The sequence below is a fragment of the Chrysemys picta genome, chromosome 9, assembly GCF_011386835.1.
Source record: "Chrysemys picta bellii isolate R12L10 chromosome 9, ASM1138683v2, whole genome shotgun sequence".
Lineage (NCBI taxonomy): Eukaryota > Metazoa > Chordata > Testudines > Emydidae > Chrysemys > Chrysemys picta.
In genome coordinates this window covers 28,863,467-28,881,062 of record NC_088799.1, presented here as the reverse complement: position 1 = coordinate 28,881,062, position 17,596 = coordinate 28,863,467, and the positions used below count along the sequence as shown (strand labels likewise).

General features: G+C 38.4%; 1 protein-coding gene across 3 annotated transcripts in view; it reads left to right on the top strand.

Moving 5' to 3' along the window:
• AGTR1 (angiotensin II receptor type 1) overlaps positions 1-11,781 on the top strand; it is a 56,716-nt gene extending 44,935 nt beyond the window's left edge. For all 3 annotated transcript variants that reach the window (XM_008171493.4, XM_065557916.1, XM_065557917.1), the window contains exon 2: positions 1,893-11,781. In XM_008171493.4, coding sequence (XP_008169715.3) covers positions 1,942-3,021 — 1,080 coding nt within the window. In that variant the 5' untranslated portion in view covers positions 1,893-1,941 and the 3' untranslated portion in view covers positions 3,022-11,781. The remainder of the gene's footprint in view (positions 1-1,892) is intronic.
• Positions 11,782-17,596: the final 5,815 nt, after the last annotated feature.

Sequence of the window (17,596 nt, the reverse complement as noted above, 5' to 3'; positions counted from 1 at the left end):
CCAGACTAAGCACTTCAGAATTTTACATTTACAATTAAAATGTTATGAGAAATATCATTTTAGAATTTGTAAGAATAAACACTTAGTGGGCTGAACCATCAGCAGGCGTAAGTGAGGATAGTTCCATTGAAATCCATGGAGCTATCGCAATTTATAGCAACTGAGGCTCTGGCCTTCTGGTTTTTGTGCATGTTCAGAGAGTTAGAAATGCTGGTAAACCTCTGAAGGCTGCAAAGCAAATCTCTTCAACACAATTCATATAGTTTGCCATGGCTTCCAGAGAGCAGCCAAACATATGTTGGGGACAGATACAAAATTCTCACTGCATTTCAAAAGTAGTTTATTTAGGTGGTTAAAATTAGTTTTTTCCCATGACTGAACTGGAACAGAAAGCAAGGACTTTTGGAACCATGGAAATTCACTATCTTTAGTCTTTACTGTAATGACATTAGAAAGATAGTGCATAGAAATAAAGGAATCAATTATGCTAAATTAAAACTTTCCTTTTTATTTACAGTACCACAGAAAAATGAGGAACACAGCTACACATCCTCTTTCTTTTCCCCATTTCTTGAGTATGCATTAAGGCAACTTATAAGTAATACTTTGCCATTTGAGTGTTGTCAGTTTCAGCCTGCTGTTCTCCACTTAAGAGTGTGGTATATAAACCATACCTGCTGGTTTGCTTAGAGAAGCAGCTGACTGCCAGTTCTGGGGATGGGAAGACATTTTATTCCTGTAGATAATTGGCAGTGCAGTGGAGTGGTTTTTACCTTCCAGAACAGCACTGACATTATGTATCACATTTTGGGCATTGTGTTTGTTCCTTGTTTGAGTTTTGTCTCATACTGTTTGTGGGCCAGTGTTGAGGATTCCCATAGGTGCGTTTGTTCTTTTGTTACTGCTTCGGTATTGGGCAGTGCATTGCAGAGGCTCAATCCAGTCCCACTGGAGTCCATGGAAAGATTCCTGTGGATTTCAATGGGAGTTGATCAGGCCCTTAATTCATTACCTGGCTTTATCTCTCATCCCAAATCAGAGAACAGGGCTGGGTGAGGTACGTCATTGGCTCAATGAGAGAGCAAACTTGGTTAGGGAATTTAAACATCATTACAACTTTTATCGTACTCCATATTTGGTCCTATGCAGCAACAGCTATATTCTACCTGTTCCATGCACATTATTTCCACCTAGGTCCAATTACACAGAGATTCTCTGTGTGAATTTCCAACTGAAGTCAATAAGCGTTCCAGGCAAGAAACAACTACAGGATTGAGGCAGTTGATATCAATGGGAGTTTTGTGCAAAGGCGCTGGGGAAAATAGACCTGTGAGTTTGTATTCCTAGAATGCACCACTGAATGTTTGCTTCCACCTGAAACTAATCAAAGGCGCTATCCCGACATTCATTTGTGTACTGAAATTCTGATTTCATAAAGAATGATGGCAGGATGTGGCCGGAGGAGTGTAAAATGAAATAGAATAAATACAATGATATGAGGTTTAAAAAAATTAAGGATTTTGGTAGTGTTAAATACATAAAATAGGCATGTATAGCCCAGGGTATACATTAATACAAAGAGAAGACAGCACACATTGGGAGAAATATAAAGAACTGGAAAATGTTTCCCCATCGGTTTGCAACAGGAATTTTGCCTGAATAAGGGCTTGTTAAGGATTTGGCCTGTAACCCAGACTTCATCTGAATCGGATGGAGATGTTCAGTTAAGGAAAAGTAGATTAATTTCTCATGTCCTCATTTCCTTAGAAGTGTAGTTAAAATTTCCTTCAGTGAACTGGATTCATCATTGCTACAGAAGGTACAGTCTTGAATTTAATTGTAAAAAAGCCCCCCAAAAATCCTCACTTATGACTTTTTTCTTTTTCACCCAGATAAAGTTTATATTGTGCCTGAAACCAACCTGCAACTGAAGAGATCAAGATGAGCCTTAATTCATCTACCGAAGGGACTGTTAAAAGAATCCATGTTGACTGCCCCGTTTCAGGAAGGCATGCCTATATATACATTATGGTTCCAACTGTTTACAGCATCATCTTTATTGTAGGCATATTCGGGAACAGCTTGGTGGTCATTGTCATTTGCTTCTACATGAAATTAAAGACTGTGGCTAGTGTCTTTCTGTTGAATTTAGCCCTGGCTGACTTGTGTTTCCTAATGACATTGCCACTGTGGGCAGCCTACACAGCCATGGAATACCACTGGCCTTTTGGCAACTGTTTATGTAAAATAGCATCAGCTGTGGTAAGTTTCAACCTGTATGCCAGTGTGTTTCTACTCACATGTCTTAGCATTGACCGTTACCTGGCTATAGTACATCCAATGAAGTCTCGACTTCGGCGCACCATGCTTGTTGCCAAAATAACTTGCATCGGCATCTGGCTGCTAGCAGGACTGGCTAGTTTGCCTGTCCTAATTCACCGTGATGTATTTTTTGTCGAGAATATGAATATGACAATTTGTGCTTTTCGATACAAGACCCATAATACAACACTGCCTGTTGGGCTAGGTTTATCTAAGAACATGTTGGGTTTTTTAATTCCCTTTTTGATAATTTTAACAAGCTACACCTTAATCTGGAAGACGCTGAAGAAGGCTTACCAAATTCAGAAAAACAAGACCAGAAATGATGACATTTTTAAGATGATTGTGGCAATAGTACTTTTCTTCTTCTTTTCCTGGATTCCTCATCAAGTGTTTACATTTCTGGATGTATTAATCCAGCTACGTATCATAACAGATTGCCAAATTGTTGATGTTGTGGATACAGCTATGCCCTTCACCATCTGCATAGCTTACTTCAACAATTGCTTGAATCCCTTTCTTTATGGTTTTTTTGGAAAAAAATTTAAAAAATATTTCCTGCAGCTACTAAAATACATTCCACCAAATGTCAGAGCACATCCAAGTCTAACAACAAAAATGAGCTCCCTTTCTTATCGACCATCAGAAAACTTAAGTTTATCCATGAAAAAGACTATTGGGTCTTTTGACATTGAGTGATGTCTTTTGTGCTATATGTTTCTAGAACAACCTTGCATATCAAAGTTCACCCACAGTCCTGACCATCACAGCTTACTGCACATTACTAAGACATTAAATCATCTACTAGAAATCATCTTTGGAAGATTTAGCAGTGTCCTTTTATATTGTCAAGAGGACTGTTTGTTATTTTTATTTGAAGCAACCCAAGAAGGTGGCAGTTGGAAGTCATTTAGCATCCTTCCTCAGAACTCAGAACTTTGGAAGAAGCGTACATGATGCTCCTGGAAAGATCTCAGAACTTAGGTTAAGGCATGATCAATTGTGAATTATATGAACTCTGCAGAATTTACTTTCAACATACATAAGCAATTCTAAGCTAACCATTTGGAATTGTTATGCAAAATGTTGCCAGAGTCAAACAGAATGTTTGTTTTCTTTCACATGATATTTGGTGGGGATGGTGGAGAACAGAGCTATGTCTGAAATATGAAAAATATCCATTTTTCCTTGATACAAATATTGCGTATCATTACATTTATAATATACCCAGTTGGTGAAAATATATATATTCTACATATGCAGGTCTCACTCCCATCTCAGATTGAGATTTAAGGATCAAGACTGTGTTCACATACATTTTTGCTATTATTATTCATTTTAAACATGGCAAAAGTTTATATAATATATGAAATAAAATGCAGTTTTATTTATTAAATATATTTTTTTTATAAATCTATATTTCTATTAGTTATATTCTATACAAGGAAACATTACTTTGTACACACACATTTTTATCACTATGTTAAATGTAGGTTGGGTATTTTTATGGCCATAGTTTATATATGAACCAGTCTTACTTTCACTGGACCATGAATATCCCCTATTGACTTCAGTGGGATTACTCATGGAATAAAATTTTACTTTATGTGAGTAAGAGAATCAGAATCTGCCCCATATTAGCAAAATATGGACATCCTGTGATAGAGGTCGTTAGCAAACTTTAAAGGATCATAGAATAATTACAGCACTAAATGAAAAATAAACACATTAATTCAATCCACTCAGAACTTCTCAAACTCCTAAAAATGTTCCATTTTCTTCAGTATTTTTGGACACTCAAAACTCCAGAAAGCAAAAATGTAATAATACTTACATTATTCTGGGTCAAATTCTGCTCTCAATCATAGAAATGAAAATGTACGAATAAATTTTGCTCTCAATTTCTGAATTTAAACCAAAGTAATTATGAGCAGAATTTGATCCTGAAGGTCATGGAATTATTCCCCTATTTACGTCTGAATAACTGAGAGCAAAATCTGGCCCAGTTAAAAAAAATATATTTGGAGACAGATTCTTGCCGATAAACCTCTAACTTTTAAAATAATTTTCTCACTATAAAGGATATTTAAGCACTGGAACAGGTTACCTAAGGAGATTACAGAATGCCAATCACTGAAGATTTTTAAGAACAGGTTAGATAAACAGTTGTCAGGGATAGTCTAGGTATACTTAATCCTGTCTCAGTGCGGGAAATGGATTAAATGTCCTCTTGAGGTCCCTTCCAGCCCTACATTTCTATGATTCTATAATTCTAAATGAGAACAGTGACACCTCTTTGAGGAAACGTAAACTAATGACATAACATTTTCTTACCTCCTTTTTAATTCACCTAATAACTTTCCAGAAAACTTTGTTCAATTCTAATTTAAAATTGTCTAATCTCTGCAAAAGCAAATCATCTGTTTACAAAATAGTCTGGCAGAGAAAGATAAAAATTTAAGAAAAAGTTCCTGATAATTTCAGATGAATGATATAAACAAATACATTATTATTGAGATTATTATCCTAAATGCAGTATTTTCACAAATTAGAGATGACACATTTAACTAGTTTTTGAGTCCGATTGTTAGTTGTAGGATTATCCCTAACTTCTGAATATAGATATTATACACAGAGAAATATTATTCCAGGATTTATTTTCACTGTGGAAAATGAAAGGCACCATTATTGTTATATTATTTATTATATTGATTTTAATATTAAAGTATAGCTCAGAATTAGACAATGAAATATATGTAAATGATAATCACCTAAATAAACTTTCTACTTATGTATTTAATAACTTACATTTAGGCTAAATCTGCTCTCAGATTTGCACATGATATTCAATTAAAACCAATGGAAGATATGTACCCGAAGGCAAAATTTGGTCCATTATACTTTGAATAGTATCCAAAGTACTTGCATTGCATTAAATACTCAATAAGTTGAAGCAGGAGTATTAGATTTTGATAGATATATAGATATATATAGATATATATAGATATATATATGCACGCATTGATATTTAGGGCCTCATCTACCAGAGAGCATCCATCCTTCCCATTTGCAGGTTGGCTGGCTGTGGATGCTATCTGCTGGACCAGGCCATTTATGTGTGTTGGATACTCATATATCAGCTTAAGATGAGAGATGATCTCCCTGTCTTCTCATGCATCTGCAAGCCAATTCATCTTCCCATCTGGGGTATGAGTTCCATAGGAGTAACCACCTCACAGGCTTGTGAGTGTTATTTTTAAAATTATCTGGGGGGGAAAAACAATTGTCTAGCAGCAGAAAATGAACAGGGAGGTACATTGGTCAGTGGTTTTGATCACTTTGGCCTCAGGAAAGCTTGTGGCTTAGTAACAATTGCAGGAAAACTACTGCTTGGGGTTCTAAGCCTGTACAAATCCTGGGGCAAATAAGAGAGATGTATACTTGGATGTGTGACTATGGGAGAGGTAGAGAAGTAGTGCACATGGTGTGTTTTTAATGAACAACCAACCCCACATTGGTAATTAGAGGGAGTAGGGGATTAATCTTTTGCTAAATAATTATTTAGTCATGGCTTTTATTGGAGGGGAGGAAGAGAATAGGTGCTAAATGTGGGTGGTTCCTAGTCTAGCATTTGCAAAACCAAATTAACAGATGGTGGATAAGAAACTACTCAAATACTACAGATTACAATTAAGAAATCTTAAAAAAAAAAAAAAAAAAAAAAAAAAGACCAGGCTTCCAAGTGTGCAGCCTCCAGGGACACTAGGTGGAGGCAGCACTGCTAACTCTTTTAAAACGGAGTCAGAAGAGTGGGAAGGACAGTACACCTCTACCTCGATATAACGTGACCCGATATAACACGAATTCGGATATAACGCAGTAAAGCAGTGCTCTGGGGGACGGGGGCGGGCTGCGCACTCCGGAGGATCAAAGCAAGTTCAATATAACACGGTTTCACCTATAACGCGATAAGATTTTTTGGCTCCCGAGGACAGTGTTATATCGAGGTAGAGGTGTATGTACAGTTCCCAGGCCCTCTGCAAAGCCACCAAATTGACATTTAAGAGCAGACTCATCCCTGGTTTTAGTACTATGGGCCGTTGCAGCAACACAAGAGTGTTCTTGCTTTTATGCCTCATACCTCCTAGCCTGCCCTGGAATGCTCTCCACAGGCCAAGTCTTGGTCTCTTGCACAAAATCTGCCTGAACTCGCTATGTGTAAGGAGGGAGACAGAGCACTAGCACAGCTCCTTCATAGCCACTACTACAGTCCACTGGCTGTAGTGACAGCAGCTGCCCCTAATATATGGGGAAGGGGAATTGGCCCAGTGAATCCACATAGTGAAGACGCCCCCCGGCCACACCTCCATTTCCTCCTCTCCACTTCTGTGGAGAAAGCTGCCTCTCCACAATCTACTGCTGCAGTTCATCTCTTTGCCTATGGTCAGAAGGAAAGAGTAAGATTTGGCTCCTTAGACACTTCGGATGACTCCCGTTCACTTCAGTGGGCCTTTAATCAGGCCTATATAATTTGCCCTCAATATAAATGCTAGTTATACTGGCCTAAGGAGAACAAACTCCTAAGGGCTTAATAAATACACGGTTTAATAAATATACTGTACACATTGTCCATGTATGCTGGAAGAAGGACAGGAGACACTGGATGTGGTTTAATTAGGCCACAATTTTATTCTTAAATGTCTGGGAGTACCCAGCAGATAAAAGTGTACAGTGTAGGTAATTCCATAATCATTTCACTATATACAGGAGCTTCCATCAGCCTGCCCCCTTACCCATCCTGGTCCCCAGCCAGCCGGCTGCTGGGACCTCACCAAAATGATGGCTAGGGGGTGGCTATAAAGGAGGGGCCCCAAACACTTCCTGTTTCTGCTCTCTTAAATCTTTTACCAATCTACTTTATCTGATCACTGTATCCATTCCCTGTGGAGTACTGGTAATGGACATCCGCCCAACCATGTAAAGAGTTGTGATATTATAGCCTAACTCCCATTTCATGTTTGCCCCAACTAAGCCCCCTCAAACCCACTGTGGGGTAGGTGGAAAAACCCCACTTCACCTTGGCCAATCTGGCGGTGAAGGAAAAATTTCTTCCCAGCACCCCAAGAAAGGAGCAACTAACACAATGCCCACAGTAAGTTCTGACAAAACCTGGGATTTGACTACTTCCATAGGTAGGTGCTGCTCCATCTGGTTCACGTAAAAGAGGGCTTTTCCTGCACCAACATGGACCTTTATAGTCCCCCACTCTTCTGGTAAATCTGGGGGGATGGATCAACATCCCCATGCTGACCTGGTCTTCAGCTGCAGCAAAGTCATTCCCTGGCTCTCTAACCCTTACAGGGGCACACACCTTTTCCAACAAGCCAGCCAAAGGTGCCCACAGCTTAATGTGTGGTGAGGTCATTATAATGTGACTATTTTAAAATAGATGCATTTATAGATCACCTTTCATCCTGAGAAGGGCCAAAGCACTTTATCAACTATGAATCTGTCTCAATACTTTCCTCGGTTAGTATGGGAAACTCCTGCAGATATTAATGGAGTCTCTAGCTGTGAATCAAGGACAGTATACAGTCCTAAATACAGGAATTACTTCACCCACTCCTGTCACTTCACACATATATGCTGTTGCCATGTTTGAATGAATATTTTGTATTTCCTTTCTGCTGGCAGAATCATGTTTAAGCAATGGTATACCTGAGATGTGCATTATATTTATTTCTATTTATTGTGTAATAGTACTTTATATGACTCATGTTTCACTCTGAACATCCTCCTACCCTGTACTTTGTGTTCTTATGCTCCATCATATATGTGCGCATTTAATGGACTAAATTCCAATGAAGACAATAGAGTTATATCAGGGATGAATTTGGCCATTATCTTAATGATTTTTGTTTTACAGTGTTCGTCAAGGTACTGCGGAGTGAATTATGCCAAAAGGCTTTTCTGATTTTCCAGAATTATCATTCTGTTAAGATTCTCATCATGTACTTAAACAACAAGGAGTCTGGTGGCACCTTAAAGACTAACAGATTTATCTGGGCATAAGCTTTTGTGGGTAAAAAACCCACTTCTTCACATGCATAGAGTGAAAGTTACAGATGCAGGCATTACTTGGGAGTACCTCACAAGTGGAGAGAAGGTAGTACCTCACAAGGCAATGGCCCAGTCAACACTGGTTCTCCACATGTGAGGTAACTCCCTTCTCTTCGTGTGTCATTATATAATGCCTGCATCTGTACTCTGTAACTTTCACTCCATGCATCTGAAGAAGTGAGGTTTTTTTACCCATGAAAGTTTATGCCCAAATATATCTGTTAGTCTTTAAGGTGCCACCGGACTCTTTGTTGTTCTTGTGGATACAGACTAACATGGCTACCCCCTGATACGTGTCATCATGTACTTGCAATTCTGGCAGCATCAGTGGCTGTGTATGTGATTCCCAGGTTTTTCTCTTTTCCTTGTGTAGCTCCAGTAATGATTCATCTCTCATCTAATGTGACTTCCTGTCAAAATATACTGTATATTACAATTGTACATGCTGATGTTCCCCAAGATAAGTTTTGCAAAGAAAAGAGGGCCAAATGTCAGAAACACTGAAAAAAACCCTACAAAGTGGGAGGTTGCTTATATTGAAAATTTTCATCATTTGAGTTTGTAGAAAGTTGATTTTAGTATGTGATGTTAAAACACTAAACACAAAATCTGTTCATTGTGTTAGTAACAGCTAGAAAAAGTTTTGAAAGGCATATCTTTGAAAACAGCATGACCAGATCCAGATATACAATATCTATCTACTCTCATCAAGCTATTGTTATCCCACTGCAAGGCCAAGGTCTCTTCAACGCTGTTCCTCTACATCATGCTGAAGGGCTTGGCCAAAACCCCATGACACCTGAGGGTGCAAGCCGACGAGGCTGAGTTATCAATCATCAAGTCCGTTTCCCCAGCGACCTCGCTACCAAGGCTGAACTAACACATTGCTAATCCCAATGGCAAGAGTTGACAGGCTCATTGCCATTGATTGTCGCCTTAGGTCCAAGCCCTGTGTATACACTCATTGAGATCATTGTGTGGGGGGAGAACATATGAATTTAAAGCAGCGCAGCAGTGAGAAATATGATAGTTGTAGTGCCTAGTGTGATGTCCTATAACTTTAAATAGATGTATGAAAAACTAAGCAACAAGATTTAAATGTAGAATGTTTTCTACAGTGTTTTTGTGCAGATAATTTGTAAAGTGATGAATGTTAACTGTTTGTTGCTTTATTAGAAATAATTTTAAATTGCATAAGGCCTTCTTGTGTAACTGTATTATTCTTGTATAGGATAAGAGTTGCTTCTGTTGTCTTTATTATGAACATTAATGCCTGGGTCATCATTTAAAGATAATGTTTTTCACAGGGGCAGTTTTCCTGTTATGTTGACCATTTGGGAGGGACAGTTAAAACGTTTCCATTTTATTACAAGTACTTAAGAAGTATTAGAGTTATGACGAAAAGCTGAAAACTGGAGAAAGTGGCAAATATAATGGCAGTTTGAACGAAATGTTAGCTCTGTTCCTCAATCATACCGAAGTTCTCATAATTAATACTATACTGTGGTCGTTGTGCTCCAGGGAGGGTCTGATCCAATTCCCTTTGAAATAAATGCAAAGACTCCACCTGACTTCATTGTAAATTGGATCAGGCGCCAGACTCCAGGGAGGGTTTATTTGCAGAAAGAATGCAGTATTGAGCCCAAACACAGTGCTCAGAACTTCTAGGCTGAAATCAAATGGCACCACTCCTGTCTATGTTTTGAACTCTAGAAACCATGCAAATCCTTAGCAGTGCTCAGCCCGCGGGCATAGCCTTGTAGAGATTTCCACACTGTAGAAAACAGATGAGTATTATAGTACATCTGGGCCTGTACATTTTTATTTAACTTACTTAGTCTCGATGTACTTTAATTATCCCTATTATTATTCATATTGTGGAAGTACCCAGAGGCCCCACTCAGGATCAGGGCCCGTTTTAATAGGAGGCAATCAAACACATGGGAAGACACAATCCCTGCCTCATGGAGCTTATAATCTAACTGGGGGAGAATATTGGCAGTAGCTAGAAGCCAGCTGAATAAAGATTATTTATTTGTGGCAAAAGTGCAAAAATTTCAAACTCATTTTTGTCCCACAGGTTTTAAAAAAGGAGCAATTAATTGGTCCTTCTGCTCCTTTTTCTCCCTTTGCCACTGAAAAAGGGGAAAACCAGAATATTGTAAAGGTTTTAATTTGGTGTTTTCTTGCGGGGGAGGAGGAGACAAAGTTTCCCATGCACAAAAAAAATTTCCCCAAAATTTTCATAAAAACAGGCTTTTTAATATAAAACTCACACACAATAAATACAATCAAATAAATCTTTGGGCCAGAACATTTAGACCAGATCTATTAGTGGCTAGTTGCGACTGTTTGGCAGCTCTTTCATAAAAAAAAGGGTTCTTAAGGGGAAAAGGCAACAATAGATCAGTGGTTTTCAAACATAGTTTGGGAACCCCCTTCTGGTCCCCAGACCACAGTCCTTAGACTTAGGTCCATGAAAGAAGACTACGAAAATAAAAAAATTCAGAGCCCAGAAAAGGCATTCTGGTTTTCTGATCAATCAAAAGTATGTGAATATTCCCAGGGCTGGCTCCAGCATTTCTGCCGCCCCAAGCGATCGGCGGCAGCAGTTCAGCGGCAGGTCCTTTGCTCCTAGAGGGAGTGAGGGACCTGCCGCCCCGAATTGCCGCAGGTGCCGCCCCTCTCCCTTGGCCGCCCCAAGCACCTGCTTGTTAAGCTGGTGCCTGGAGCCGGCCCTGAATATCCCCATCCACAGGTCAAAACCCAGAAATGTTGTTATTACCATAGAAGCCCACAGTTTAGCGCCCTTTCTCATGCTGCATCAAATGCCGTGCTGAGCATGTGCAACATTTATAGTTTAATTCTGTTCTGTCCGTTTTCAGAAATTGTTCTAGGGGTCCACAAATGGAAAACAAAAAACAAACAAAAAAAAAGGTTGAAGACCACTGCAATAGATAATTCTATACCTATGAAAGGGAATATACTGCAATGTGTATTAGCTATGCATAAATAACATGAGATCACATATTCCTTAGTTCATTGCACAAAAGATATACACCTACTATATATAAAATATATACATAGAAAAAACAAATCAAAGCTGGAAATAAGAGTCTATATATTTATTATTATAACTTAGAATGTAATTTTTCACTGTGAAAAATAATCAGGTAAGCCAACAATGTTTAAACACACCCCATCCCCTCACTGTGTACACCATATGACCACCAAGAAAGATTGTAAATGACCTACAGTGTACCCTTCAGTGATATGGTAAAAACAAATGTTATTATGTGTACATTTTAGATAATAAAAATATATTAATTTTGAAACTTTTTCAAGAAGCTGGCTCAGATTATTACTTTAGCATGAATGTCAAGAAAAATACAGAAAAGATAGTGTGCATTTTCCCATATTATACACAGTTCAGTATGATATTACAAAGCATCTCTGTGCTTTCCATATGGAAATGGTGTATATCTGATATTTATAAGTGAGTAGTTTCTCTGGGTATTTACACTAACTTTGACAATTACCTATTTTATTTATTATCCCTCATGTTTCACTCTTTTAATCTACATGAGAGTTGAACAGCGGATGTGTTTATTGCACAATCATTAAATAGATATTAGATATTTTGATAGTCATGTATTACTAGTTTGAAAATCTATCAACATTTTGACAGAAATCCAGTAGTAATTATACTACTATTCTCAGAAATAGTAATGGTTTTTCACAAAAGGTTTTCCCATCAGGTTTTTTAAGCTGTCAGAAACATTAAAACAACCTCAGTCGCACTTAAACTAAGCATTTGTTCAAGTTAATCTTCAGTTTGTAACCGGTGGTGGTTTGTTCAAATTTTCTTTGCCTACAACATCTAATGCACGTGTTTAGCGTCAGCAGGATATTTGTGAACCTACTGAGGCTACTATTTGACAGTACAAACTAGGAGGCAAGACACCTGGGCTCTGAATGGCTCAGCCGCTGACTCTGGTAGGGCTCACTATGATCACTGCACAGGTAGGCATATCTGAGCTGAGATCGTTCACTAAGAATAGCAAGGCAGCCATGGCAGCATGAGCAGCAACTCAGGCTAGCCTCGACTCCAATCCCACCTGAGATCCGACGCACACAGCTGGGCAGCTAACATGATGCCACAGCTACACTACACTGCTTTTAGCAAGCTAGCTCAGCCAGCCAGCTCTGGGATGTTTAAGTGTGCTGTCCCCTCTGTGACCTTGGGAGAGTCTCTTTACTGCTCTGTGACTTGTTTACCTATCCAAAAACAAAATCATACTTCTTTAAAAATATGAAGCTTCTCAATACCAGTGTGATATCTTTGGTTGAACAGTGCTACAGAGAATCAGTTTAAATGAGTCCCAGTATATATAACAAAACAAAAGAAAGAATGCTGGGTTACAATTGGAAATGCAAATTGTCTACAATATATACTCCTAAAGGTTAGGAAGCAGTAATGTGATTTTTACATTGCCGATGAATTTGGTTTGTGAATTAGTTTACATGATAGACTATAAATGCTTATTAAACTCAGTGAGACTATTCAGGTGTATAAAGTTAAGAATGTGCATAAGAGTTTGCAGGATCAGGGTCAAAAAGAAACCTTAAAATTCAGGTTTGTGGTCAATACGTTACCTTTTGCCTTTAGGTGGAACAGTGAACTACGGTATTGTCATAATGTTACAAAAAGAATATGGTACATTTAAAAAATCTTAAGTTGTGTTCTTCAATTTTGACCCTCTCTCCAATGGAACGCTTTAAATAAATTACAGTCAAGAGGCACATTTTTCACCCTGCATTTTAGTGCTTATCTTGGAGCAGGTTTAGGGTCACATTCTCTATAAATTAACTCCATTGACTAAAAGTTACACTATCAAAAAATTTGGCCCATTATATTTGTGTAAAATAAGTGGTAACGGTAAAGTAGAATAAGAGCAGCTCTTTTGTGTTACCATTTTGTTGATGATGTGTCTGTGCAACAGAAGAGGCTAGCAGTATTTTGTCAAATCTACGGCTCCATAAATTCCAGCAATAGACATGCTGAGTAGTGTTTTGAGGAATAAGATCCTACTTAAAGTGAGCAAGGTGGATGAATCTGGCCCAATGAATTGCATAGGCTGTGACATCTTTTTTTCTTTGAATTCTACACTAAATCAGCCATGTCCATGCCTGCATTGTTCATTTTCCTTTATAACATACTGCATATTCCAACTAGCAAACTCAGTACTTGGTCCTGCTAGTGAAGGCAGGGGGCTGGACTCGATGACCTTTCAAGGTCCCTTCCAGTTCTAGGAGATGGGATATCTCCATTATGAAATGCAGTATTTGTGTTGTAGCCACATTCTCACATACTACAAATGCTAATGAAGTACAGTTTGGCTTGTTTTTAGGATTTGGCAGGTGCTTAAATTTGATTAACTGTATCTATTAAAGTTTATGCTGAATTCTTGTAATACATGTTCTTTTTTTAACCTTCAGATAATACTTTGATCCACAGCTGTTAAAGTGGCTGTAAACTACGGAGGAAAACACATAGGATAATATCAAGAATGCAATCCATAATTTTATCATTTATGTTTTTAAATCCAATACACTTCTATAAAACATAAGGAGAAAGGATGAGGCACTCTTTTATTTGTGGACTTTTTTGTCTATTACCTCAGATTATATGCAATTACTTTTAAAGGACATCGTCAGCTTAGAAAAAGTCAGGTTTCTGTATGAAAATGTTTATCTTTTATTGCAAATAAGCTCTAAGGACAAAAACTGATTTTTCTTTCTAAATTTCAGTCTGTTCACTTTGTACAGTTAACCACCACTTCCTGTGCAGTAAGATTCACTGTTTCCTTTGCATATTCAGTTTCTCCTTCCATTTGTGTGGATCTTTCACAACAGGACAGAAAACATTTTTTTTTAAATGGAAAACAAGTAATAAAAAACACACAAAATGAGAGGGGGACTCATTGGCACGAGTAGTATCTGAAGCTATTTTCACTATATTACTATTAATACTTAGGCAACTTGAAATCTAATCTGTCTCAATGTCCCTTTTCAGCTCTTTGGGCCAATCAAGGCTGATTCCCATTTTAGTTTGTTTTAAAGATCTACATCTTCACACACTATAGCAATTAAAAATGTAAAAATACATGCAAGTACATGAAGTTTTACACCTAGAACTTAAACTGTTGGAAGATTCTATATTTCACCAGTTTATTTCAGCAATGTTTTAAGGGCCTGATGCTAAAAGTTTTGCCATCAACTTCAGTGAGGGTATAATCAAGCCTTAAAAGCAATTCTGAAATAAGATGCTCCTGTGATCAAACATGACCCTTCAATGTGGCTTCTAGCATTCTCTCGTACCATTCTGAGATGGGTCTACCTTAGTTCTTTCTACCTAAAAAATTACTTTCAGGAACAAACTGTATTTCAAGCCTGTTAAATGAAACTATCTTGAGTACTGTATGTGCAGAGAATAAAACTTGGACTCTCTTGCAATGAACAATATTTAAGAGGTTGCATAGCATGGGCGGGATTATCGGAAGCTCTTAGTGTTGATTTAGCTCTGGTCCTATTGATGTCAAGGGGTGGTTTTCCTATTGACTTCAATGGAAACCACCCAATACTGAAAATCGAGCAGAATAAAAGTAAAATATCAGATGTATAATCATGTTCTCTCTTCTTGTACACATATGAAAATGACATACAATCACAACGCCAGAACTTGTGTCACAATGGGATGTACACAGTGCGACCCACTGAGCTGCTTAACAAAAAGCAATGCCAATCAAAGTGATAGAACCTTGGGCGGCGAAGTTTTGGGGCCTCTGGTTCGAGAAGGAGGGCCAGCTATTAAATGTGCAATTGCTACAGTCACTCAAATTAATATTCAAATCTTTTATTCCCTTTTGACCTTCAAACCAGCTTCCTAGCCTTCTTATCTGCCTTTTCCAGTGCCGCAGCATTTCTTTTTACCACATATTAATCAGAAAATTAACCCAATGCTATTGGCACTAGATCCTGCCTCACTGTCTGAGAGTTTGGAATAATTTGCGTTAACATGTACAGTGTTGCTTAGACACAAACAGTAGAATAAAGCCATAAATTGGGGGGGGGGGGGAAATCATAGCAGCATAAAAACTTTTATTGGCACTTAAACATATTTTTCCCTGATTGAAGCAGAATTCATGAAACAATTACAACCCCATGACAAAGGCTGGTAATGATTAGCCTTCAAGAACTGCTGTTATTTTCTGACAGTTCAGAAGCTGTTTTTGTTTGTTTCAGGAAAGGAAGCATCAAATCTTTTATGGACTATCCAAAATGAAGAGACAGAATAGTGCCGGTTAATTATCCAGTGTCAGCATTTCACTAAAGCTCCCACTGTAGAACAGAAGGCTTATGTAATAATTTAGAATTCTAATTAATTCTTGTCACCCAAGCGGAGTTTTTGAAATAACAACATGCACTTTAGTACTGAGCACTTACATATTTTCCACCTTTGTACAACATAATATAAGCCAATTACAGTAAAGGAATTATAAGGGGAACAGCGGTTATGAAACAATTTTATTAAGTACCACCAAAATGACAGAAGAAATGACAGAAAGAGAAATGTTATAAAGAGAAAAGTCAATGTTGTAACAAAGTCTATTTTACATGAGCTCTTTCAGCTATTTCACTAAAATTTCTACCGCTACCTGAACAAAGATAGCTACAAATAAAATTGTACAAGAATTATTTCTACCATCTAGCAGTAACACACGTTACTGTAAGTTAACAAGAAAAGTAACACAACAATGCTTCCAAAGATCAGCGGATTCTGAATAGTGTTCTTAAATGTGGACCACACTTCAGAAAGACCATCTCCTGGATCACCTCCCCTTCCAATCAAACCTATTCAAAATCATTCAACATCCTTGTGGCAACTACAGCATTTGTTTATATAGAAAAGCAGTATTGGGAAAGACATTGTACATTTTTATCTGCTTTTAATCGTTTACTCCTCTTTGAAAAAGAACTGATCTCACGGTCGCTTCTGCTCTTCGTGTTAGCTGCCTCTTCCATTTGTTCCTGCCCATGATCCTGTACCTGCTTCTCTGCCAACAGGCCCCTAGTTCACTGAAAGGGACTACTGTAACCCTTTCAGAAGTTGGATTTGTTTCACCCAAGTTTTGTGTACCCCCAACTTTCACCTCACTTAAAAACTACTTGCTAACGAAATCAGACATAAAAATACAAAGTGTCACAACACATTATTACTGAAAATTGCTTACTTTCTCATTTTGTCTGTATGCAATTTGTTTGTACTGACTTCGCTAGTGCTTTTTATGTAGCCTGTTGTAAAACTAAGCAAATAGCTAAATGCGCTGATGTACCCCCTGGAAGACCTCTGCTTACCACTGGTTGAGAACCACTGCCATAGGTCGCCTTCTCCTCATCTCACTTGACAGGACCACGTTAAGGCACAGACACTGTGACCCAGATCAACAAAGGGATTTAATCTAAATACCTTTGTGGCTCTGGGCCTTTAGGCCCTGCCTCTTGAAGACAGGTGATTATATCAGAATCTCAGCTTTCATTTTAAAAAAATTATTAGATGTTTTACCCCTTACTGTTAGAAGCTAGGACTGAACAACAGGGGATGGATCATTCAATAATTCCCCTTTTCTGTTAATTCCCTTTGAAGTATCTGGCACTGGCCACTGTCTGAAGACAGCTGGGCTAGATGGACCATTGGTCTGACCCAGCATGGGCATTCTTATGTTCCTCCTGGTTGTGAAGGAAAGCTTGAAAACATAATCACAGTTAACCTATGCAATGATGTTTGCCTGAGTCTTCAGACAGCATGAAACAACAGTTCTAAGAGGGGGAAGTATTCAATTCATCTGAATAGGGTCTTAACTCCAAGCACCACTGCCCAGGAGGCCCTTCCAACACTGCCCAAGCAGAGGGCTGTGTGTAACAAAAGAGTGCAACTAGCCCAACCCACACAGACAAGCAGATATACTCTGGCTACAGGGTAAGTACTGAGGGTCACCCTGTTTCTCCAGAGGGAGAGGGTGCCCCTGCTCCTCTGCTGATACTGCCTCATGCCACTACTTCTCTGGGTGGGTGGGGGGGGATACCAGCACTG